The sequence below is a fragment of the Pieris napi genome, chromosome Z (assembly GCF_905475465.1).
Source record: "Pieris napi chromosome Z, ilPieNapi1.2, whole genome shotgun sequence".
Taxonomy (NCBI): Eukaryota; Metazoa; Arthropoda; class Insecta; order Lepidoptera; family Pieridae; genus Pieris; species Pieris napi.
Window position 1 is genome coordinate 10,403,269 of NC_062259.1, and position 20,579 is coordinate 10,423,847.

At 32.0% G+C, this 20,579-nt stretch overlaps 1 protein-coding gene across 5 annotated transcripts; it reads right to left on the reverse strand.

Annotated features, from left to right (window-relative positions):
- Positions 1 to 4,665: 4,665 nt before the first annotated feature.
- On the reverse strand, positions 4,666 to 19,912 carry LOC125062462 (DENN domain-containing protein 1A-like). Of its 5 annotated transcripts, XM_047668420.1 has the most exons (15): positions 19,613 to 19,912; positions 18,485 to 18,631; positions 18,217 to 18,354; positions 17,140 to 17,323; positions 16,634 to 16,891; positions 16,055 to 16,156; positions 15,587 to 15,699; positions 14,599 to 14,704; positions 13,423 to 13,611; positions 13,303 to 13,335; positions 11,125 to 11,231; positions 9,877 to 10,063; positions 8,547 to 8,888; positions 6,357 to 6,443; positions 6,057 to 6,194 (listed from the first exon to the last, which is right to left on the reverse strand). In XM_047668420.1, exons 1-14 carry the CDS (start codon positions 19,627 to 19,629, stop codon positions 6,390 to 6,392), a joined length of 1,977 nt encoding a protein of 658 aa, XP_047524376.1. In that variant the 5' UTR covers positions 19,630 to 19,912; the 3' UTR covers positions 6,057 to 6,194; positions 6,357 to 6,389. The 5 variants fall into 5 exon arrangements, with proteins under 5 accessions (XP_047524377.1, XP_047524373.1, XP_047524376.1 ...); XM_047668417.1 differs by lacking the exon at positions 6,357 to 6,443 and having other exon boundaries at positions 4,667 to 6,194; XM_047668419.1 differs by lacking the exon at positions 6,057 to 6,194 and having other exon boundaries at positions 6,201 to 6,443.
- Between the last annotated feature and the right edge of the window lie 667 nt (positions 19,913 to 20,579).

Below are 20,579 nucleotides of genomic sequence, written 5' to 3' on the forward strand. Positions count from 1 at the left end.
TATGATAACAACCTCGTTTAAATGTGCCGTTACAACATTTTAAGGTGTATTATCTTTTCATTAAGCAGTAATAATAGTAAGCCTTCTGAGCCTGGCCCAACGTTTATAAATATAGACTATTATTTATAATAACATCTCTCTAAAACTTAGCATCACACAAATCTTAAACAAAGTATAGGTTTAGTTTAGTTTGCTTAGACGAAAAGTTGGATATAATGTTACAGCTATTATCGAAGCTGGCATTGCTGAAACAGAATTTATTATATAAATACGTTTAATAAACATTATTCAGAATACATACATATTGTTTATCTTAATATTCATTTATAGTTTAGATACAGGACCACCAGATCGGTTAATTCGTCTAAACGGGTTCTTTTTTTTTTTACATGGAGACTTATCATATTATATCATTGGCACTACATCCTCTTTAGGTCTAGGACTTTTCTGATTTCCATTTTCAAGATTTCTGCATCTGTTTCATGATAATTTTTCAATCTAATAGGCAAGTAGGGGATCAGACTCCTGTGCCTGACACACGCCGTCGACTTTTTGGGTCTAAGACATGTCTGTTTGCTCACGATGGTTTCCTTCACTGTTCGAGCGAATGTTAAATGCGCACATAGCAATAAAGTCCATTGGTGCATAGACGGGGATCGAACCTACGACCTCAGGGATGAGGGTCGCACGCTGAAGCCACTAGGCCAACACTGCTCAATGGAGACTTAAGGTCTACTTAATGTCGAGATTGATTATGAAAATAATATTACAACAACGGATTATACACCCTCAGTAGATTTATAATATGAACAATATTATTTAATGAAACATCTTCATAATAAATCAGAACATAAGTATTGGCCCTCTTTTTAAAAATAAGGCAGAAAGTAGGTCATTATTATTGAAGATGCATTGTAGGACTTTTTATTCAAGTGCACTTAGCTTTGGAATTAATTTATGTTTTCATTTTAATTTTCTAGTAGAGAAAGGTATGTGAAGAGTATTACGTACCTTAACCCAATAATAAATGTAATGTATTTTCAAAATATCACATTTTCATCAAGTAGTTTTTAATTACTCTAAGGATTTAAACTCTAAATAGCTATCGCTGATCGCTTGTTTGATATAACTACGCTTTTACTTCGGAAACCAGTGTAATTATACCTTGATGTAGAGCTATTACTGACAAAACCATCCTATTCGAGCAATTGCTCGTTGAATTTCAGTGAAACCATTTAAAGGATCTCAATAGTGATTTTGCGATTTCAATTAAACTGATATCGGCTTATAAACCGGTCGAATGGCGAATTTGAGGAACACAAACTTTTTAGGTTACGGGTTAAGGGAATTAAGCCTTGGCCTCAAATTCACAGTCTTTTTTCTATAGTGGATAAGACTGACGATGTTTTTGATCTTTAATATTCTGGTTTCTTCGCGATGTTTCCCTGGACCGTAGGAGTAAGTATTTTACGCTCATGTATAGAAAATCCTTTGATGCATAACATGATTCAATACCAGTCCTAAGCACCGCCTAACACTGATCGATTGCGGAATTCAGGTAAACAAGAATATATTTTAGTATTTTTTTTTATAGAACAGGGAGCTCAGCTGATAAGTGATACAGCCGCCCATGGACACTCAATGCCAGAGGGCTCGCGAGTGTCTTGCCGGCCTCTTAAGAATTGGTACGCTCTTTTCTTAAAGGACCCTAAAGTCGAATTGGTTTGGAAATACTTCAGTGGGCAGCTGGTTCCACATAGTGGTGGTGCGCGGCAAAAACCTTAAGAAACGCTCAGTTGTGGAACGACAGACAAGCAGCATTGAATACGGTCAAGTGGAAGGAGCTGGGAAGCTCCTGCCCAGAGGTGAGAACAGTAATCCATGTGCGACAGAATTTGCGCTTTATACAGTGGGCGCAAGCGGTGGCCTAGAGTGAAGTACCTACCGTCTTGCCTTGCTGAGCACACCAAGCTTTTTCAAGATACAATGTATAGTTAATACTACTAAACGTGTTCAGTTTTTCAATTATTCTTGGTTATTATTTAAATAATATTCAGTCAATTAAATAAACAAATCAATCCAGTTTCTTCGGTTTCAATTTGAAATTTCCCTTTCAATTTGTCTTTAACTAGGTCACTGTTACCCTCAAAATAATTCAATGCACAATTTTAACTTTAAACGTGATTTATTCCTAAGCCTTTTGAAATTACAGCCTTATTCATAAACATAGTATAAACCTAAATTAGTTTATTAAATTTTCATGTTAATTTATATGCCCGATGAGTGATAACGGTAAAACATCCAATTACGGGTGAAAGAACGCTTTAAAAGAAGAATTTTCCAAATACTGGTGTTTAGAATACATTTTTGTCCAATGCACTGTAAACTTGAGTATCAGCAATTACGCCCATTAATAATTGTATCTGTCTTAAACATACACTTTAGATAATTTTCGTTGCGTATCGGAATTGCAAAATATAAATACCTCCATTAGGTATACAGTTAAGAACAAGTTAAAATCTATTTTATTTCTCCCTCGAAGTGAGCCCTAGGGTGATTTCAGTATTTCAAGTATGCTATGTCATATTGATTAGTTCAAAAAATTATGACTGGGAAAATGGAGGGAAAGAGATTGAAGGAACGCAGCCCAATACGATGGACCGACCTAGTTAAACACTTAGGCACTACAGTCTCAGGAGACGGAGGTGTTAAAAATGTGTGCTAGTACCTGAATTAATATGTCAACAATAGGAAGGATCATATCCTGACCAATGCAATCATAACCAATGGCTTTAAACGAGACAGACATGCTCCACCCAACTTCATCTTCTGCAATCGACTGGAACGAAAAAGAAGTAATATTCGTAGTTGGACAAAACTTAAGAGATGCAATGGTTTGAGATTTAATGCTTTGATCAAAAGTGGAATGGCGGGAAAATTGTTGATTAAGCAGGTCAAAATTCAAATTAGCAGAAAGTGGCTGTTGCTGTTCGTATAAGGATGTTTTATATAGGTTTACGCTGTAATTATTTTCAGTAATATTCTATACGACTTTACAATAAATTCGTGAGAGAAATATAAGTGCTTTCAGTAAATTTAAATCATATGCAAAGGCTACATTGTAATATTATAACGTCACTGTCACTAACGTTGTACTTTAACAATAGTAGTGTTTGTTAATGAGTTGCACCATATCCTATTTACACAATGTGTTGGATAAAAATCTAAACCTGGTGAACTCTGGTATCTCAGCCAACCTTGTAAACTTTAAAGTACCAGACGTCACATATGACGCAAATTATTTAGCATGCATAGTTCTATCCTCAGATTAGCAGGCAAGTAGCTTTTTATCCACCCGAAAAAAAAAAACAAATAAAAATTATTTAACTGCTTCTTATTTTTAACTTTCAATTTTATTTTATTTACTACACACCTTTACACAAGACTTCATTACTTACACTGCTAACTTTTACTATTTTTTTTTTCGTTCCTTTTCTTTCTTTTTTTGCAACTGAGGAGCAAACTAGCTGCTGTGGTCTCTGGCAGAATGACCAGCGCTATGGAACATTATGCTCCGCAGCATAATGCTGATCCAGAGCCTATTACAGCCACAGCACACACGCATTGCACACTTGTTTCTGTTTGTAATAAATGATATGACTATGTCGGTGGAATTGTACGGATTAAAATCTGCTGAAATTTCATCGGAGGTCGAAGTAAAATACGTAATTTTACCCGTATTGTCTATGTCCGTCATCGTTAGTCTCGCTATATTTCGTAGTATTTCTGACTAAAACTCTTCAAGAAACAGCGCATACCGAGTGTATAAAAGCCTAGAAAAGTACTGCCAGACAGGCGGAATCAATGACACGTGGAAAGATTCCGAGCCGCAGTTACTAACATGGACTAAGTTTGACATCATGTTAAACTTTCTCAGATTATTCTACAATATATCTTAGATAAGGTTTTTCTGTGATGTTAAAACTATAATATCCAGGGTAGACCTTATTGTTGATTATAAAAAAACGATCAATAAAATAGACACAGTGAGGCGAACACTATTTTTACATATTCAAGTACATAGTGTATAGAAGGTATTTTCAGGCAAGTATTATGTATATTCGGGTTCATATATGCAAACTGTTACGAAGACGGGTGGAATGAAATGTTTCTCGATTTAACTACAACTTAAAGGCGTTTTTAGCTGAAATGTGGTTTTATGAAATATGAAACATTTAAAATGAGGCTGTATCACATATTAATTTAAAACGACACAAAGTTAACTTTACTTTAATGACGTTGTGGTTTATGACATTTTCCTTTGAATAATTGTAATGTAAAGGGAGGGCAAAACTTGCTGAGTTTCTTGCCCGTTCTTCTCAGAACAAGGCCTCCTGGTAGTTTTGCGAACGGATGGCGTAGTCTTGCTCTTTCGTGAATTTTGTAAACGTTGTTGACATTCATAAGCATGCTCTCAGAAGCATCTAAATTGAATAAACGAATTTTGATTTGATTTGATTTGTTACCTTGGTTGTCAAGGCTGGAACTTTAGGATTTTTCAGAGCAAGCCTACATACACTATAGAAGAAAATACAATACGCGAGTAACCACTTTACACAGACAAATGAATTAAAAACACTTATTATGGAGGTAATAGTATTTTTAATTGTTTATTTTTTACTTCATTTATACATTAAAATTATATAACTAATTACAAAAATTATATAACTTAATTACATTGGTCTATAATTGATAAAACGTAATCTAATTATTGTACTTTTATTTTACAACGTTTATTTTATAAATTAGACATTTCACACGGATATAAATTATATATTAACGTTTTCAAATAAATCTAACAATCAAACAATAAATTAATTATATTTCACAAACAATAATAAAATTAAAAAAAAAAAAACAGTTAGCTAGGTGACGCACGGACGGTGAGTAAAATTTTGTTTAAATTCATTCTAAAATATAACAAGCTCGAGACAATACAACTATACATGAAATATCTACAAACAAAACGTCACAAGTATTTGTGCGAATTTAGGTAATTTTAAAGGAAATAATGAAACAAAAATTTTCGATATAAGGGTAAGATTTAGGATTTGGTACGAACTACGAAGTGTATGTCGAAATTAAATACGTTTTTGTATATTATATACATTCATACGGTAGACATAATTAGCTTTTTAAGCAGACATATTTTTTTTTTAAATTAGATTAGATAAAAGAGACGTTAAAAATAAGTTGAAAGACAATATTTGTAGTTAAAGAACAGTTATGAAGTAGTTTTTTTAATAGGGAGGAGAAATTTAATCTATCTATCTATTGTATCTAAACTCGCTCCAGTCTCAGATGGCCATCACTTAGTTATTAGTATGTCACAATTTTCTAAATATCTGAATAAAAATAACGTAGTTAACTTCTATAAGTTAACTTAGCATTTACAAATAGTTTTCGACTCTAAATCTTACCCTATGAGTTTTTACTTTTTAAATATATGTACATATCGGCTTTTAATGTATACTGGACGATATAAAGGAATGAATTTAAAGTAATTTAATAAAATAATGGTTAGAAATAGAATCTTTATATAATAAATACTTTCTTCACATAAGCTATGTCAAACATCTTGACAAAAATAATATATGTAACGCATTTAATCTAACGGTACATTACGTGAGCCACGGCATAACGATATTAATCACAATAATACAATATATACAAAAACATTACAATTACAAAACTTGATATGTAAAAAATTCTATACAAAGTGACATAAATAAATTTTAAATACCATTTTAACTAAATTACATATAATTATGAGTTTTCCAATATATCTAATATGTACATTATAAATTATAGAATCACAATGTAACATGAGTATGAAAATCAAATAAATTCCATATAATTATGCAGTCTATAATTTCAGCGTGAAATATTAACCGCTAGTTAAATGTCGTCCAGCCCTTAGACATAGAACTAGACTCTTGGTCACTAGAACTACTCGTAAAGTTCAAACTAAATTGACTGAAATCTAAGCCGTACTCGTGTAAAAGCGCACTATCGGTAGTTGTGTTAAGTTTTTCGATTTTGTCATTTTTATCTCGGTACCGGAGCGGATCAAAGTCTTCGAGAGCTGGCGATGAAACGTCCAGTTTAATAAGATCCACATCTGGGTCACATGACTGAAAAGAACACACTGTTAACACTAAGCGATAGAAAATGCAGACCTCTACCCACCTTGCAACACTGACCGGGACCAACCAAACAGGACGAATTCGAAATAACGAGGACGGACAACGAAACACAATCAGGACAAATACAAAACTCATTTAATAAGAACTTACCAAATAAATATAATAAAATTTTGACTGTTAATCTTAAATACTTTCGTTTTCAAACTTCCATACTACAAGCTTAGTCGGTATTATTATCTGAAAAAGAATTATTAAAAAAATCTTTCGCCCTTTATTCAATTTTAAACTTTAAATTATTGAAATATGGCTATTTATAGCACCTATTTAGTTTTAGCAAGGAATTAATGAGACAATTTTTATCAATGTAGTAAGACATCGACTAGAGAATGTATTTAAAATAGTATAATTTACAAACAAAAATATTTGCAATAGAACTTTTTCATTAATAAGTATTATTTATTAGCTTACGATGCATTTAGCATTACTTACTATACATACTACACGTATGTTAAAAATCAAGCAAAATTGTGCGAAAACCGTGTATAAACCGTGGCAAGTTATCAAAGTTGTCCCTCGGGAACAATACACCACATTCAGGTTGGTTTGATTTCCAGGTCAGAATTGCACTAAAAAGTACTATACATATGTAGTAATATGTACACAAACCACGCGTAAATGTAGCAATAAATATTTTATATGAATGCAATTTTTCTAGATGCAAAAAGTCATACATAGTGCCGTGCAGACATGCAACAAGACTGGTGAAGATAGCAAATAATAGAGGTCTCTCGATTTATTATACTGTGTAAACTCTTTATAACGAATTTCAAAGGACGAGCATTTTTGTCGTTATAGGGAGAGAAGAGAAAAAACACCACATATATAACCAATTACAATAATTTATATATAGATAGCTGACAATGGTGCGTTTAGTAACTGAGACCAAAATTTCCTACAGGCAATGTAATCTAGGAATAATGGCACACGTTTTAACAACGCAATTAACAATAACGAAGGCGTGACGGCTGTTTATGACCTCGGGTACCTTTTTAGAAATTTCGGCTCCTCAATAGTTTTGTAATCTGATTATTAAAACAATTACACTTAGGTATTTTGTTGATGTCTAAATATGAAAATATTTCTTCGTAATAGGTTGTTGCGTTATAAAAAAGGATTAATGTAAGGGTTTTGTATTTAACCAACCAATTTTTTTGTTCGTTATAAAGAGTTTATAGCGATGACGTTATAAAGAGTTTATAGCGATGACGTTATAAAGAGTTTACACTAAATATAAAAAAAATTGAAATAACTACTACTAAGCAAGCGTCGATCATTACTATGAAATATTAAAACCGACGTTTTAAGTAACAACATAGTACATGCGAAAGGGCGAATCTTCAAAATCAATTACTTTTAAAATCGTTACATCTGACGGGCTGCCTTTCAATTTCATCCCTACCATTAAAGCTTAACCAGATTAACATTTAAGTCGTTAGATGTCAAAAATATTGATCGCATTTTTTAAAATTCCTTTATGTTTGAAGGATAATGAAAATAAAACTTCTTTCATTGAATTATATATTTATTTTCAATTTAAACTTATTATTACATTGAGCACTGTATACATTTTTTTATTAGTTAACATAACAAATGAAAAAGTACATATAGCTTTTATACATTGTGTCATTGTCAAGGCTTAGTCAACAAAGAACTTTAAAAAATGCTTTCTTCAATATAATTTGACTCAATAACAATAATTATTAATTCGTTTTTATATTTTTAAAGTTTATAAAAATACGCCATCCTATTCATACAATCACAACTGACTTGGTCACATGTTATTATTAATTACAGTTAGTATCACATTAAATCCCTAGATAACGAGAGTAATTTCAAAACTACCTAGTTGTTATAAACTAATGATATCAGTCAATAGTCAAGACACGACTTAGAAAAGTTTCAAAAATATATTTTTTTGTATATTATATATGTACGTTATGAGGCCGGACATATGTATAGTGGAGCATGGAAAACATGAGTATAAATAGTATTTCTACATGAAAAGCATGCATAACAAAAATAAAGCATAACAAGCAAACAGGACTAGAATAGAAAACCACGCCAAAATTCATTTTAAAGTTTGAATTATAAGAAACATTCACTGAAATCACCTAATTTACATAGAAACTTTTTGTTCATATTGGAATACCTGCGTCAGAAAATACATTCAGCATTAATTAATACGCGGTAAGTGCGATATCCTTAGTTATATATGAAGAAGTTAATGATTAATTCGCATGTTAACGTAATTACGAAAACAACTACGCAATAGAAAATTACCTCTACACGTCCCGTTCTCATTGCTTCCGGCCGCTTTTCTTGCACAGCCTTGGGTTGTGCATTCCCATTGCAATTAGGTCGTGTATGCTTCACGGTTAATTGTAATTTGGGCTTATTAGTTCCTTCTGCGAAGCTGAATGTGCTCGTACGGAATTCGGCCACCTTTGGCTCATTTCTTGTTATATTGCTTACGAAACACGCCTTAGGAGGCTGTATGGACCGCGGTGGAGGCATCGGGGCTTCAGAAAAATCTATTAATTTCTTGGTTGACACAATTGGATAACGGTGACGGGTTTGGGGACGTGCCGGTAAACGAGGTGGGATTTGTGGTAACATGGTTTTCTGCAAAACAAAAGTAAAGCACGAATCGTCCTATTCGAGGATAAAGCAACTTAACTTTATACGCATTTACTATTAAATGCGCGAATAAAACAGAAAGCCAATTGAGTTTATAGAATAGTTAAATTACATTATCGAGTTTAGTAGAAACGGCAAAATTCATGGCACACGCAATTTCTTTTTCACGGTACAGAAACCTATTTGCCCAACATAAAAAATAATGATTTTTGTAAAAATCATATTTATTCTGAAGTCTCATTAAATGACACAACAATTTTTGCGTACATACAATATTATTATATTAGGAATGACATCAAATAGATAGTCAGTCTTTTAGTTAGAAACTTCTTACTACATTACGTTAATCGGTTTTCTGTTCAAGTTTAGGTGTCTTATCTCGAATTTGAACGACATAGTTAAGCAGAACAAGTACAGGTACATACAATGCAATCGGGTTGTGGCACGTGCTTCCTACATGGATGTTTACGAATAATTAATATGTTTGATATCATTTTTTTTTTTATTCATCCCTGTGAATGTTGCCTCTAATCATGCCCACATAGCACATAGAAAGCTGAACTTTTCGACTAATTCAAACATTCAATAACGCAAAACATTTCATAACTCTTGACACGTTGACTTCATGCTACATAGGAGAGCAAGACCCAATAGTTTGACTCACTATTTTAAGTATAATCACGTATCAAAAGCTAAGAATAGAGTGAAATGAGAATATATGATGAAATAAAACAGAAAAAATTACCGAAAATGTCTGCCAAGACATGTTGGAAAGCTTAAGTGACGAGTTAGAATACTAAAATTAGTACGCAAGTGCAACGTGTCAACCAACATTAACAATTGTTTTTCACTTTATATATTACAATACCTCTTAACCACTCGTAATAAAGCTATTTAACTATGAGGGTGTATAAAAATACGGTATATTAAAAAGTCAGACATTTTCGGGTGTAAAGTGCAAATGTTAACTCACAGGTTTGTCGGGCAAGCTAATTTCGGGGCTGTGCTCGGCGCTAGGGAAATTGTCGTTTCTATTAAGAAGGAACTCCATCTCGGTTAAGAGATCAAGGGATGCTGTGGACGGTGGTTCGTGAGAGCGTACATTCGTCGGGGAAGAGTCAGATGATGTCGACACCGGCGTTACTGAGCCGCAAGAGAATCTGCGAAGGAATTTATAACACTCATGTTATGTTTTGATCCTTCAAAAATCTCATATCTAAGCAATTCTTATCCGTATTCTATCGTCTAATTTGCTGTCGTTAATAATATTTTGTTTTTATTTCAACCTCTCTGTTTTGGTAAATTTGTTATTTTAAAATTTATGTAATCATTAATTTTAACTTTCTTATATTAACTTAAAAAACAATTATTGTCACATTTATGTTTTCTATCATTAGGTTAGGGGGCGTCCATAAATTACGTGAGGTGTTTTTTAAATTTTCTGTACCGCCCTCCCCCCCTGGTGAGATGTCGTGTGATTTTATTCAACCCCCTCCCCCAACCCCCAATCTCACGTGAGATTTTTCAAAATGTCGGTTTCTTACGTAAACGCGTAAGAAGCTATCTTTTTGATCTCAGAGAACTCAAAATAACACAGAATTCGTACTATTGAGCTCGAAGAGCTCAAAAACAAAATAAGTGAAATGTTGAGCGTTTAGGTATGGAGTTAGCGGGAAGTTGCAGAGATGGCCTTTAGGGTCAACCGTTTTCCTAATTTTTTTTTCAATCAGAAAAAAAATTGCGTTATATTTGTCGAGACCCCCCCTCTCTCCAACGTAATATTAAATGAGATTTAACTCGACCCCCCCCCCCCCCCCCCCCTTAAACACCTCACGTAATTTATGGACGCCCCCTTATCCGTATGAGATCGCCGCCCTTGTGTTTTGTTTGTTTGCTTGTATAAGGGTGAATAAATAAAAACTATTTCATTTTTTTAACACCATAGGCTACTCACATTACGAGTTTTCACTTTTTAGAGTAAATTTTCTTTTAAAATGTCGGCAACGACCGCCGTCTTCTTGAATAAAAATTTCAAAAAAGTGCCGCTGGGTTAGTTAAAGTGTTTGTACTTTATGAACAGGGCGTCAGATCTTTAAAAAAAATTGTCTTTAAATATATTTTTAAATATATAAGTGATCAGCCTTCTGTCCGAATCTAATCTTATCTGATCATGCATGGTTTCACGATGTTAACCATATGGTTAATAATAATGACATTGTACCTGCTATCATCTGTTGTGGTGACTGAAGAAGGACGAGACCGCGATTTAGGCATTTTAATCTTCAATCCCTTTACAGCCGACTTCACGTTTTTACCTCCTTGCCGAACCTATTGAGAAAAATATTAATTATAAAATATACAACCTAAATTGCTGCATAGAAAACATAGGCTTAATTCATGCGAGCGTCATTAGATATTGCATTGAGAAGTAGCGAATACTGGCAATCTCCATAAATGTATATATAATTTTTATGACCCAATTTTCATGGTCATTTGATTTGATCAATATAAATCAGATTGCTTCAATACATTGATTCTCGGGAGCTTAGAATCCCAGATTAATTTGTATTATTGATTACGAGTTCAAAAATTGTATGAAACGAATTTTCCTGCTTATAGTTTTTTAAATATGAAGTAGTTATAATAGCAATCGTTATATATTAGTTATATATTAGTAGTTAATTAATAAATAAATCTGCTATATTCATGCAAGCACGCACCATTACCAACATTTATTTAATTTAATATGATAAAATTGTAATATATTTCTTCTAAATCGCTCTTTAAATCAAATGGATAACACGCAACTACGATATACATGCAATAATATACACTACTTTGTGAAATGTACGATAAAAGTCCTTGTATCACTGAATCCAAATTAAAATTATTTTTTTATATAATAATATAGCGCACTGAAAGTTATATTATTTAAAAAGACGACTTAACCAATAATTTAACATTTATCACATCACAAAAAGCATTAATACAGAACATCATAACATAAAAAGTCAACAAACAACAACAATCTTTGAGGGTCTGGCCTCAAATTTCTGTTATCTGTTTGGTGATGCTTTGGTTTTTCTAATAGGCAAGTAGGTGACCAGCCATCAGTTGCTGAGACAAGGCTACTTTTTTAGGTCTAAGGAATACCAGTTTCCTCACGATGTTTTCCTTCATCGTACAAGCGAGTTTTTTATATTAAAAATAACGTATCCTTTGAGAACTTTTTACCTAGTATTATCCAAGTGGGTTTAAAATGTTCATGTACGGGGGGGTGTTGAATAAATAGTGATAATGTGATTATATTCGCCTTGCAAAAAACAAAGACGTCAGATTTAGATAAAGCAATCCATTCTCTTTCCTTTCAAAATATAGTTTATTTGTTTGCGTCGTTTCGGAACGTGGATAAAATTGAAGTTCGTACAAATTCGGTAAATCAAGACTCGAGGGTAACATTAGGGGTTAATTCCTTCACGTTGTATAGTTGCGCGTTGCTATGCGTTTCTATAGAAAATGTTCTACAGATACACAACTAGGGTATGAAAAAGTGACAATGTCAGAATGCTTTCTGACGCGCAGATACAAAAGATACAGAGAATTTCACACCAGCTGTGTTTGTTTTTTTTTTATTTGTTATATCAAGATTTTGACCGATTTTTGGCTCGGTTCATGAACGAAAAATTGCATCTCTATTATGACCCGGAAACAAAATGACTATGACTTGGAAGATACTGTCACCTCAGACTCCAAAGAAATTCAAGGCAATCCCATCCACCAGTACGATGATGGTCCGTTTTTCTGGTAAAGCTAGGGGTGGTAATGATCAAATACATGGAGGAGGAGACATATTACAGGGAGAAATCTCCTATAGTTGTTTCAGCGAGATTATGCCCACGCGCAGATGTCCAGAGTTAGACCAAATGGCAGCAATTCAATAAGCTGGCTTCGACGTGAATGAAACGTACTTCATATTCACCGGACTCCTAGCGATTTCTACCTATTTCTGCGTTTAAAGGAACTTTGATGATGACGAGAACACAGAAGTGGCCGCAATTTTAAAAGAACAGAAAGATTTTTTTTAAAGGGAATTTTAATTTAGAATAATGATTTTATCTATAAACTTGAAAGGTAGGAATAAAATAACATTTAACAAAAGATGCGTCATACTCATTATCACATTTTATTAAACACTTCTAGTAATAATGAAGTATCGAAGGACATCCATAAAAACATAAATCTTTTTAATGTCTTCTGATAGCCAATTTATTGATAAATATGTATAAAATATTATAAAGCTGTTAAGAATTGTTAAGCATCCTAATATTTAAAATTAATTACATTTTATAAAACATTTTTAAACATCAAGCAATGATAACAAAGACACAAATGAACTCACCGTCTTCACCGCCGATTGGACCGCGGGATTCGCCTGTAAATATTCACATTTTAAAGCAACAAACTCCCATATACACCATGCATATACTTTACCTGTCGCATCTGTTAGAACCGTAAATACCTTATCTTTGACAGTTTTGAAAAAGGCACCACCTTCTTTCTTAACATTTTTAGCCCAGTCCTTGTATTGTTGTTTTAGCTTTTGACCGCTACTGGAGCTACTTTTGTCATAATAGAAGTTGCATTCAATTTCGAATTCATCGTTAAATCCTTTCCCAGAGTTAATGAGGTCCAGCCTCTCTTCTATAAACTGAAAATTTAATAATACTGTATCAGATTCAGGTGCACACAAATATTAATCTACATATCTCTAAATCTCTATCATCCCACGAGAATGTAAGTGCGTGCGTCCTATTTCACCATGCCTCCGACTGATAGAGGACAAATCTTTGTTTTGAATTTATATATAAGAAGACACAGGGTGTAGGCCGCGAGAAAAAGCCGGCGTAAAAAACTCTCGGTATTTTAAAAAATAGTAAAAAACTCTTTTAAAACAAATATCGCAAATTAATTAGACGGGAACTGTCTAACACTAGTCCTAGGCCCTTTTATCAACTAGATAATCGTTAACTTGATAGTAAGCCTTTTTTTTCCAAAAAATAATTAGTAACTTTAGATAGTCTAGTAGGGGAAATTGCAGCCTGCGTTCGTTCCGAGTATTAACATTATGTGTATGTTCTATTCTAGTAAACTTCTCAGTATTTTTGTACACATACATAATATTTTCAGAAATATATTGCGGGTGAAAAGTTAAGTATATTAATTTCCTTGAATTTATCTCTCAGAGATTTCCTACATTTTAAATTATAGATTGCACGAATAGTGAAACAATAGTAAAACGCTTTTGCTCTTTAGTCTAATTACATAAATTGCTTTAATTTATTTTTTAACTATTTACACTAATAAAATAACAATGTTTAAATCGTCAAATAGGAAATTGCTCTCATTTGATATATATATTTGTATATGTAATGTACTTAGTATTCTAGTAATAATATCACTACCTTTTATTTATCCTGAAAAAATGAATTTTGTGTAAAACATACAAACACTTTAGCTCTTTAGCCGATAAACTGATTTTTTTTAAAGCCGGTTAGTTGATACACATAGATGATCACAATATTAAGTTTATTAACGTGAAACAGATATAGAAACTAGTAGTACTAGAGTACTGAACTCCATAAGGTTTTTCTTTACGGTATATAGATGAGTTGAACAATTATGATGAAGTACTTACTTGCTGAAATATTTGCGACTCCAGCATTTTACTAAGAAATTGTTGCATATGTTTTCGTGTCTTTAGAAATGTTTCAGAACTGAATTCAAATTGTTCGTTCTCAATGCTGAAATTGAATTATTATATATTTTTGGGATATTATGAAGTATTTTAATAATAAGTCTTAATAAATTAAGTGTAACTCTGTAACTTGTGGCACATAGTATAGAGGTGCCGGCTTAACTTAGTCCTGAATAAACCTTTACATTTAGCATATACGTAAACATTTGTGTTAACAATATATTTTTACATAGAACACTCAGGCAAAAGGACCGTATTTGTAGCAGCAAGCAAGCAGTAAAATACAATATTTATATATTACTAGCTGACCCGGCTAACTTCGTTCTGCCTTAATAATAATATCGTTGTTACTTTAGTTAAACTTATTTTAGGATTTCATTAAGGTGATAACTTTTTTTGCAAATAGAGAAATGTTTTATTGCTTGCCATTGCAAAAGAAGAATGGCAGTTTTACACATTAGGCCTCTTCTCTCTAACGCCAATATTGCGATACTGCATGTTAAAGCACTTTCTGCTTTACAACATTTTTTGATGAGGTAACACATGTTTTCGATCAAGATCAAAGCCTGGTTATGCATCTCCTCATTTACCTCAAGTTCGGAATTTCTTGAAGTGACACGAATTCGACGTAAAATGATGCGTAGTTTTGTCAACAAATGTCACCACATGCCGTGTGCATTCGTAAAATTAATTAATTTATTTATTGTTATTCGATAACTTGTCCGATATTTTATTACTTATTCTGCTATTCGGAGTGGAGAAAAATCCATCAAAAAAGACATAACTAACATCGGTCCAGCCGATCTCGAGTTATAAGTGTTGTAACAAACACGACTTTCTTTTATATATATAGATAGGAAACAAATATGAAATATCTATGCTATTTACGTCAATCGAGTCTGTAATAAAGATATATAAATTTTCTTACCAAATTGCGTCCCTGTATCCTCCAATCAAACAAACTAACGCACGAAGAAATGCTCTTGATACAGCGTCACCTAATGCATTTTTATCGCCTAGAGATTTTTTTAAATTTACAACCTGAAAATAATTAAGCATTCAGAACATTTTTAGTAATTATTACTCTACAAAATTTCAAATTAATCACTAATTTATTGGTGGGGGTGTTATATTGTATACTATGTCACTGGCCTGAGTGTGTAATAGGTTAATTATTTAAATATGTTCGACGACCTGGTGGACGGAAAAACTGTGTCCAGTTTGTGTTTCCACCACGCCAACTTCTTTCTATTTAGGATCATGTATAGAATAAATAAATAAATAATAAATAAATAATAAATAAATAAAATAAAAAGTTTTCAAGAATATTACAAAAAAAATAATGTCTTCTAATTCAGACTGACACAAGTTGGACAATTGACAATGTATTACTTACCAACATGTGCGGAAGACTTTCAGAGTCGTTAAATGGAGATCTTAATTCGTTTGTATCTATATCTATTATCACAATTTCACCGAGATCTGACATTCTCACAGTCTGAAATTAAAATACACACGATACATTTTTAACACCACTTGAAGGGGAAGTGTAACTAATATTTTTTTAACACAATATATTCAAACAAAACTTTTATAAAAGAATATAATTGTCTATTAACATTAGTACACTAGAGAAGCATAGATAACTTATTTTTTAAAATTTTACATAAAATTAAGAAGCTTTATTATAGAACAGGGTGCAAAAGTGGCCCGAGTCTTAAGTGATATCACATGAACACACAATTTAAGAGAGCCACCGAGCCAAAGTCAAAGAACCCAAAGTTCCACTAAACCCTTTTAAATTTAAAAGATTATAAATATGAAAGTAAACCATTTTGTAATAGTTTTTTGTTTCAATATCTTATACAACTGTATACCTATTTAATTACTTCAACAATTATAATAGGTAACACTTTAATGCTTGAATAAACCACTATATGTGTGCTTCAGGCAATTACGATTAGCAATAACATACCTCAAAAACACATCTAGGAACTCCGATAAGAAATGGCATTGGAGCAAGCAGGTAATCCACCAAAAATTTGGGAACTATTGGAATGTATATGTGTTGCCAGGACATAGGAAATAACAATGCATTAGCGGCTTGCACACATGCAGATAGGCGCGATGGTTTCGAAGCAACTAATGCTATCCGACGCTCATTTAATAATGCCGCCCATAAACCAATCATGCAATCAGCGTCTAAGGCACTGAAGAATTCCGTCAGGTTACACTGAGAAAAGACAATGAAAATATTTTCAAATATTGTTTTAATTTAAAAAGTAAACTTAGCACAAACTACTATATAATAGTTTAAATATTTGATACTTATTTGGTAACAGTATACGCTTATTATTAAAAAAAAGTGTGAAATTGTATAAAGATCCTTTGGGGTTTTTAAGTTGATTAAAAGTAGTTTTAGCACAATATCTTTGTAAGCTATCTTCTTGAACGCATATTTGAAATAAATATCATACTTACATTCTCCGGAATACTTGGTAATTTTTCATCTGGACACTGGCAAGAGAACACACTATGACTAGCATTATATGTCACTTTTAAGGTGTCTCCAGGCATTGGGGGCCGAATTCTGCATGCTTCCAAAAATGATTTCAATTCACCACGCTCAGGACTGTTTAGTAAGTTTGCTATGCAGTTTAATAATCTGAAAATATATATAACAATTTGCAATTTTGTCTGTGTTTATGAACATTAGAAACACATTAATAACAAAAACAAACAATGTTTTGCAGAAGCTCAGTCTATAAGTGTAAAGGAATAATATAATTGCTGTGGCAACGCTTAGCTCGCTATGTTTTACAAATATAAAGCTGGATGGGAATTTGAGTGTGATTGCAAAGCAAAAATATTATTCTTTGGATTGAGAAGTACATAAGGCTGATCACACACTAACTTAATTAAACTACTCATGGCATGATGTGAGATTACTTAAAATGTAATTAGATAAGGATTAAATAAACTATAATAATACAAAATACATACTAAATAAATTATAATAATACAAAGTTATTTTTCCATAAATCGCATAGCATCATTGCAGTGTATATAATATCATGCATTTTGAATATTATATTAAGTTTATTAATTAAAATCCCGATATAAAACACAAATTAATTTAAATACAATATTAAATTTCATAAGACTGAAACCTAGTATAGAAATGTTTTGTGTAAATAGACACTAAAAATCTGATTAAATCTTGGGTAATAATCAGACATAGTATACCATTACAAGCTCGCAAGCATTTGGGTAACCACATTCAATTTAAGAATCTTAGAGCAGAATAGATAGATATAGTAACAAAGTCATTTTTTACCAATAAATAAAGAAAAACAATAAACTTTTTTCAAGCAGTTCAGTTGCAAACTAAAAAGTAAACTACGCTAATAAACTTACTTGTTACTAGTACTTGTAACAATAAATGTTATAAGTAACAGTAAAATGCATAAAGATACATATGTACACGATCAATGATAGTGTAAATATATTAACTTATATGTAGAAATATCTGTGTGTATCAACTTATTTCATACTCACTTATAAAAAATATCATGCCATGGAATGTGTGATAACAAAAGCAGAGTTGTGTTAGCCTTCGGATCATATCGGCAGAATCCAAATGTGTACTTAGAATCTACTGAGGTCAGAACAAAAGAATAGTGTTGGACATAAGATCTGTAACAATATATATAAGATAAAAAATAACTATGGCATCTAAACACAGATCATCATTATCACAGATGGTAAAAATTTCATCACCATTTTGTATTATAATGTGCAATTAAAACAATAACGTATATCTTACTTATCAAGGGGGCAGGGGAAAGCAAATTTTGGGATGTGTTTTAAGTTTTCTTCATTGTCATAAGATTCAGGATATTTTTGTACTATTGAAGGTTCCTTAATTGGTGACACTTCACAAAACAATTCGTAAAGATGGCGCACAGATCCTCTGAAATCAAAATTTTCTGGTTAGGATTGTTATGAAAAATAAAAAAATTATTAATATAAACTTGCTATATCAGACTTTGCCATTAATGCCACATCTAGTAAAGAATCAAATTCAAACATCTGTGTTTTGCTTGGTTGACTGATCAAGTTTATTATGTCTCACATTTTTGTTGCTGTTTTGTTTTGTTATTTTATATATGTACCTACATCTGTGCGCTCTAATTTCTGATTTTTAATATTGTTTCTCAGTAAGTGAATTATGTATGCAATTCTTATGAGAAATAAGGTTATTCTTAAACCTAAAAAAAAACTAAGTATTTACAATATCTTTATTGAATATAAAGCCCAATAATAAGGATTGACAAAACTTAATAAAATTAATGCTTTAAGACATTTTGTATGTTATTCCAACATATATTGCCTGCCAGACAATCACATTATATTCTCTTATTTTTATAGGTATAAAAATGTATGCTTTACCATAATGTAAATTGTATACATTGTAAATGTAATATAATGAAGCATCACATTGCAACACTAAAGTATAACACAATGCTTTCTACATATATTATTTTACTGTCTTACTCATAAAATAAGTTTTCAAGTTTGTTATGATGATGTTACTTAATAATTCTATGAAAGACCTGGAAGAAATTAAATTATGCCACTATACAAATACTTTAAACTTCTATAACCATTATTACTAAGTATCTAGTATCAGTCATATCAGATCATCACTGAAGAAGAATAATCTCTAATCACTTTCAATAAAAATGTTTGTCACTAAATGTGTATATTTGAGTATGGGATTAAATATGAGATGTTGTATATACATGTACCAACAAAAAAAACATGTTTATGTATTATGTGGCATTTCTCCCAAGGTACAGCAGCAGCAGGGCAACAGTATTAAAGATATTAATTGGAAAGTCCAGCAGACTTATCGACGTCGCCTGAAACATTAAATTTAATTGGTGCTCACTTGATCCGTGTACCCATGCTGGTGGTGGAGATATTCTTCTAACGACTTCCTCAGCTGCACCCTTCTTCTGAGGCTACTGTTGCTGTGACAGCATTGTTCCCAGTTGGAGGAGATTGATAGCTACGCTTTTAAAATCGTATTGTATATTGTAATCGAATATTCGATGAATTTAAGCACGAAGGTAGGCGGTTCATAAGCGGAAACCAATGAGCATATAATCACTTCGTGGTCGAAAACGGAAACTGGAAGAAGGCCATCAAAATATCAAACTTCAAATCACTGCTAAGCTCCTACATTCTACAAAGTCAGAACTGCAGAGTGCAGACTGCGTTTTAGTACAATGTACATAGGTTTGGGTCAATATTCTGTGGACTCTTACGGTAGTCATCAACACAGATTATACACAACAGGCTCAACACAAAAGAAGTATTATCACAGATGAGTAACCAATAACTTTAAAAATAATATTATTCTTATTCAAAGCATAACTTCGAGAAACCCAATGCATTAAATTACAAGGGCTACAAACAATGTAATAAAAAAAATTGATTGGTGGGCTAAATACAATTTATCAAATACGCTAGAACGTTAGATGCCATAAGCATTTTAAATATAATTTGAGAATGCATTTGTTAAAGTTATTTAAATGACATAAATTATAATGAAAATATAATACTCAAAACTTCCTAATTGCTCCTAATATAATATAATAACATTACGTAAATTAAGTATATAATATATAATTGATTCTCTGGTGAGATCTTTTTTTAATTGGAAAGTTAAGAAACTACGTTCTATAGTCACTATTAAATGATTTAATATGGTTTTCTTAAAATATCTTGTCAAATGCCGCATTATAAAGAAATAATATTCTTATTATTTTAAGTATTATAGTATCAACTTAGGCTTATGCTATACTCACTCACCAGATATAGTAATTAAGTGTATTAGCGTACAAAAAATTGTG

What these genes read in the sequence shown, in the direction of transcription:
- LOC125062462 (XM_047668417.1), bottom strand. An exon ending in TTAGCTTGCCCGACAAACCT is followed by an intron (nt 8,889 to 9,876) that starts GTGAGTTAACAT and finishes TTTGTTTTGCAG; the next exon opens with AAAACCATGTTACCACAAAT. An exon ending in TGAGAACGGGACGTGTAGAG is followed by an intron (nt 6,195 to 8,546) that starts GTAATTTTCTAT and finishes TGTTCTTTTCAG; the next exon opens with TCATGTGACCCAGATGTGGA.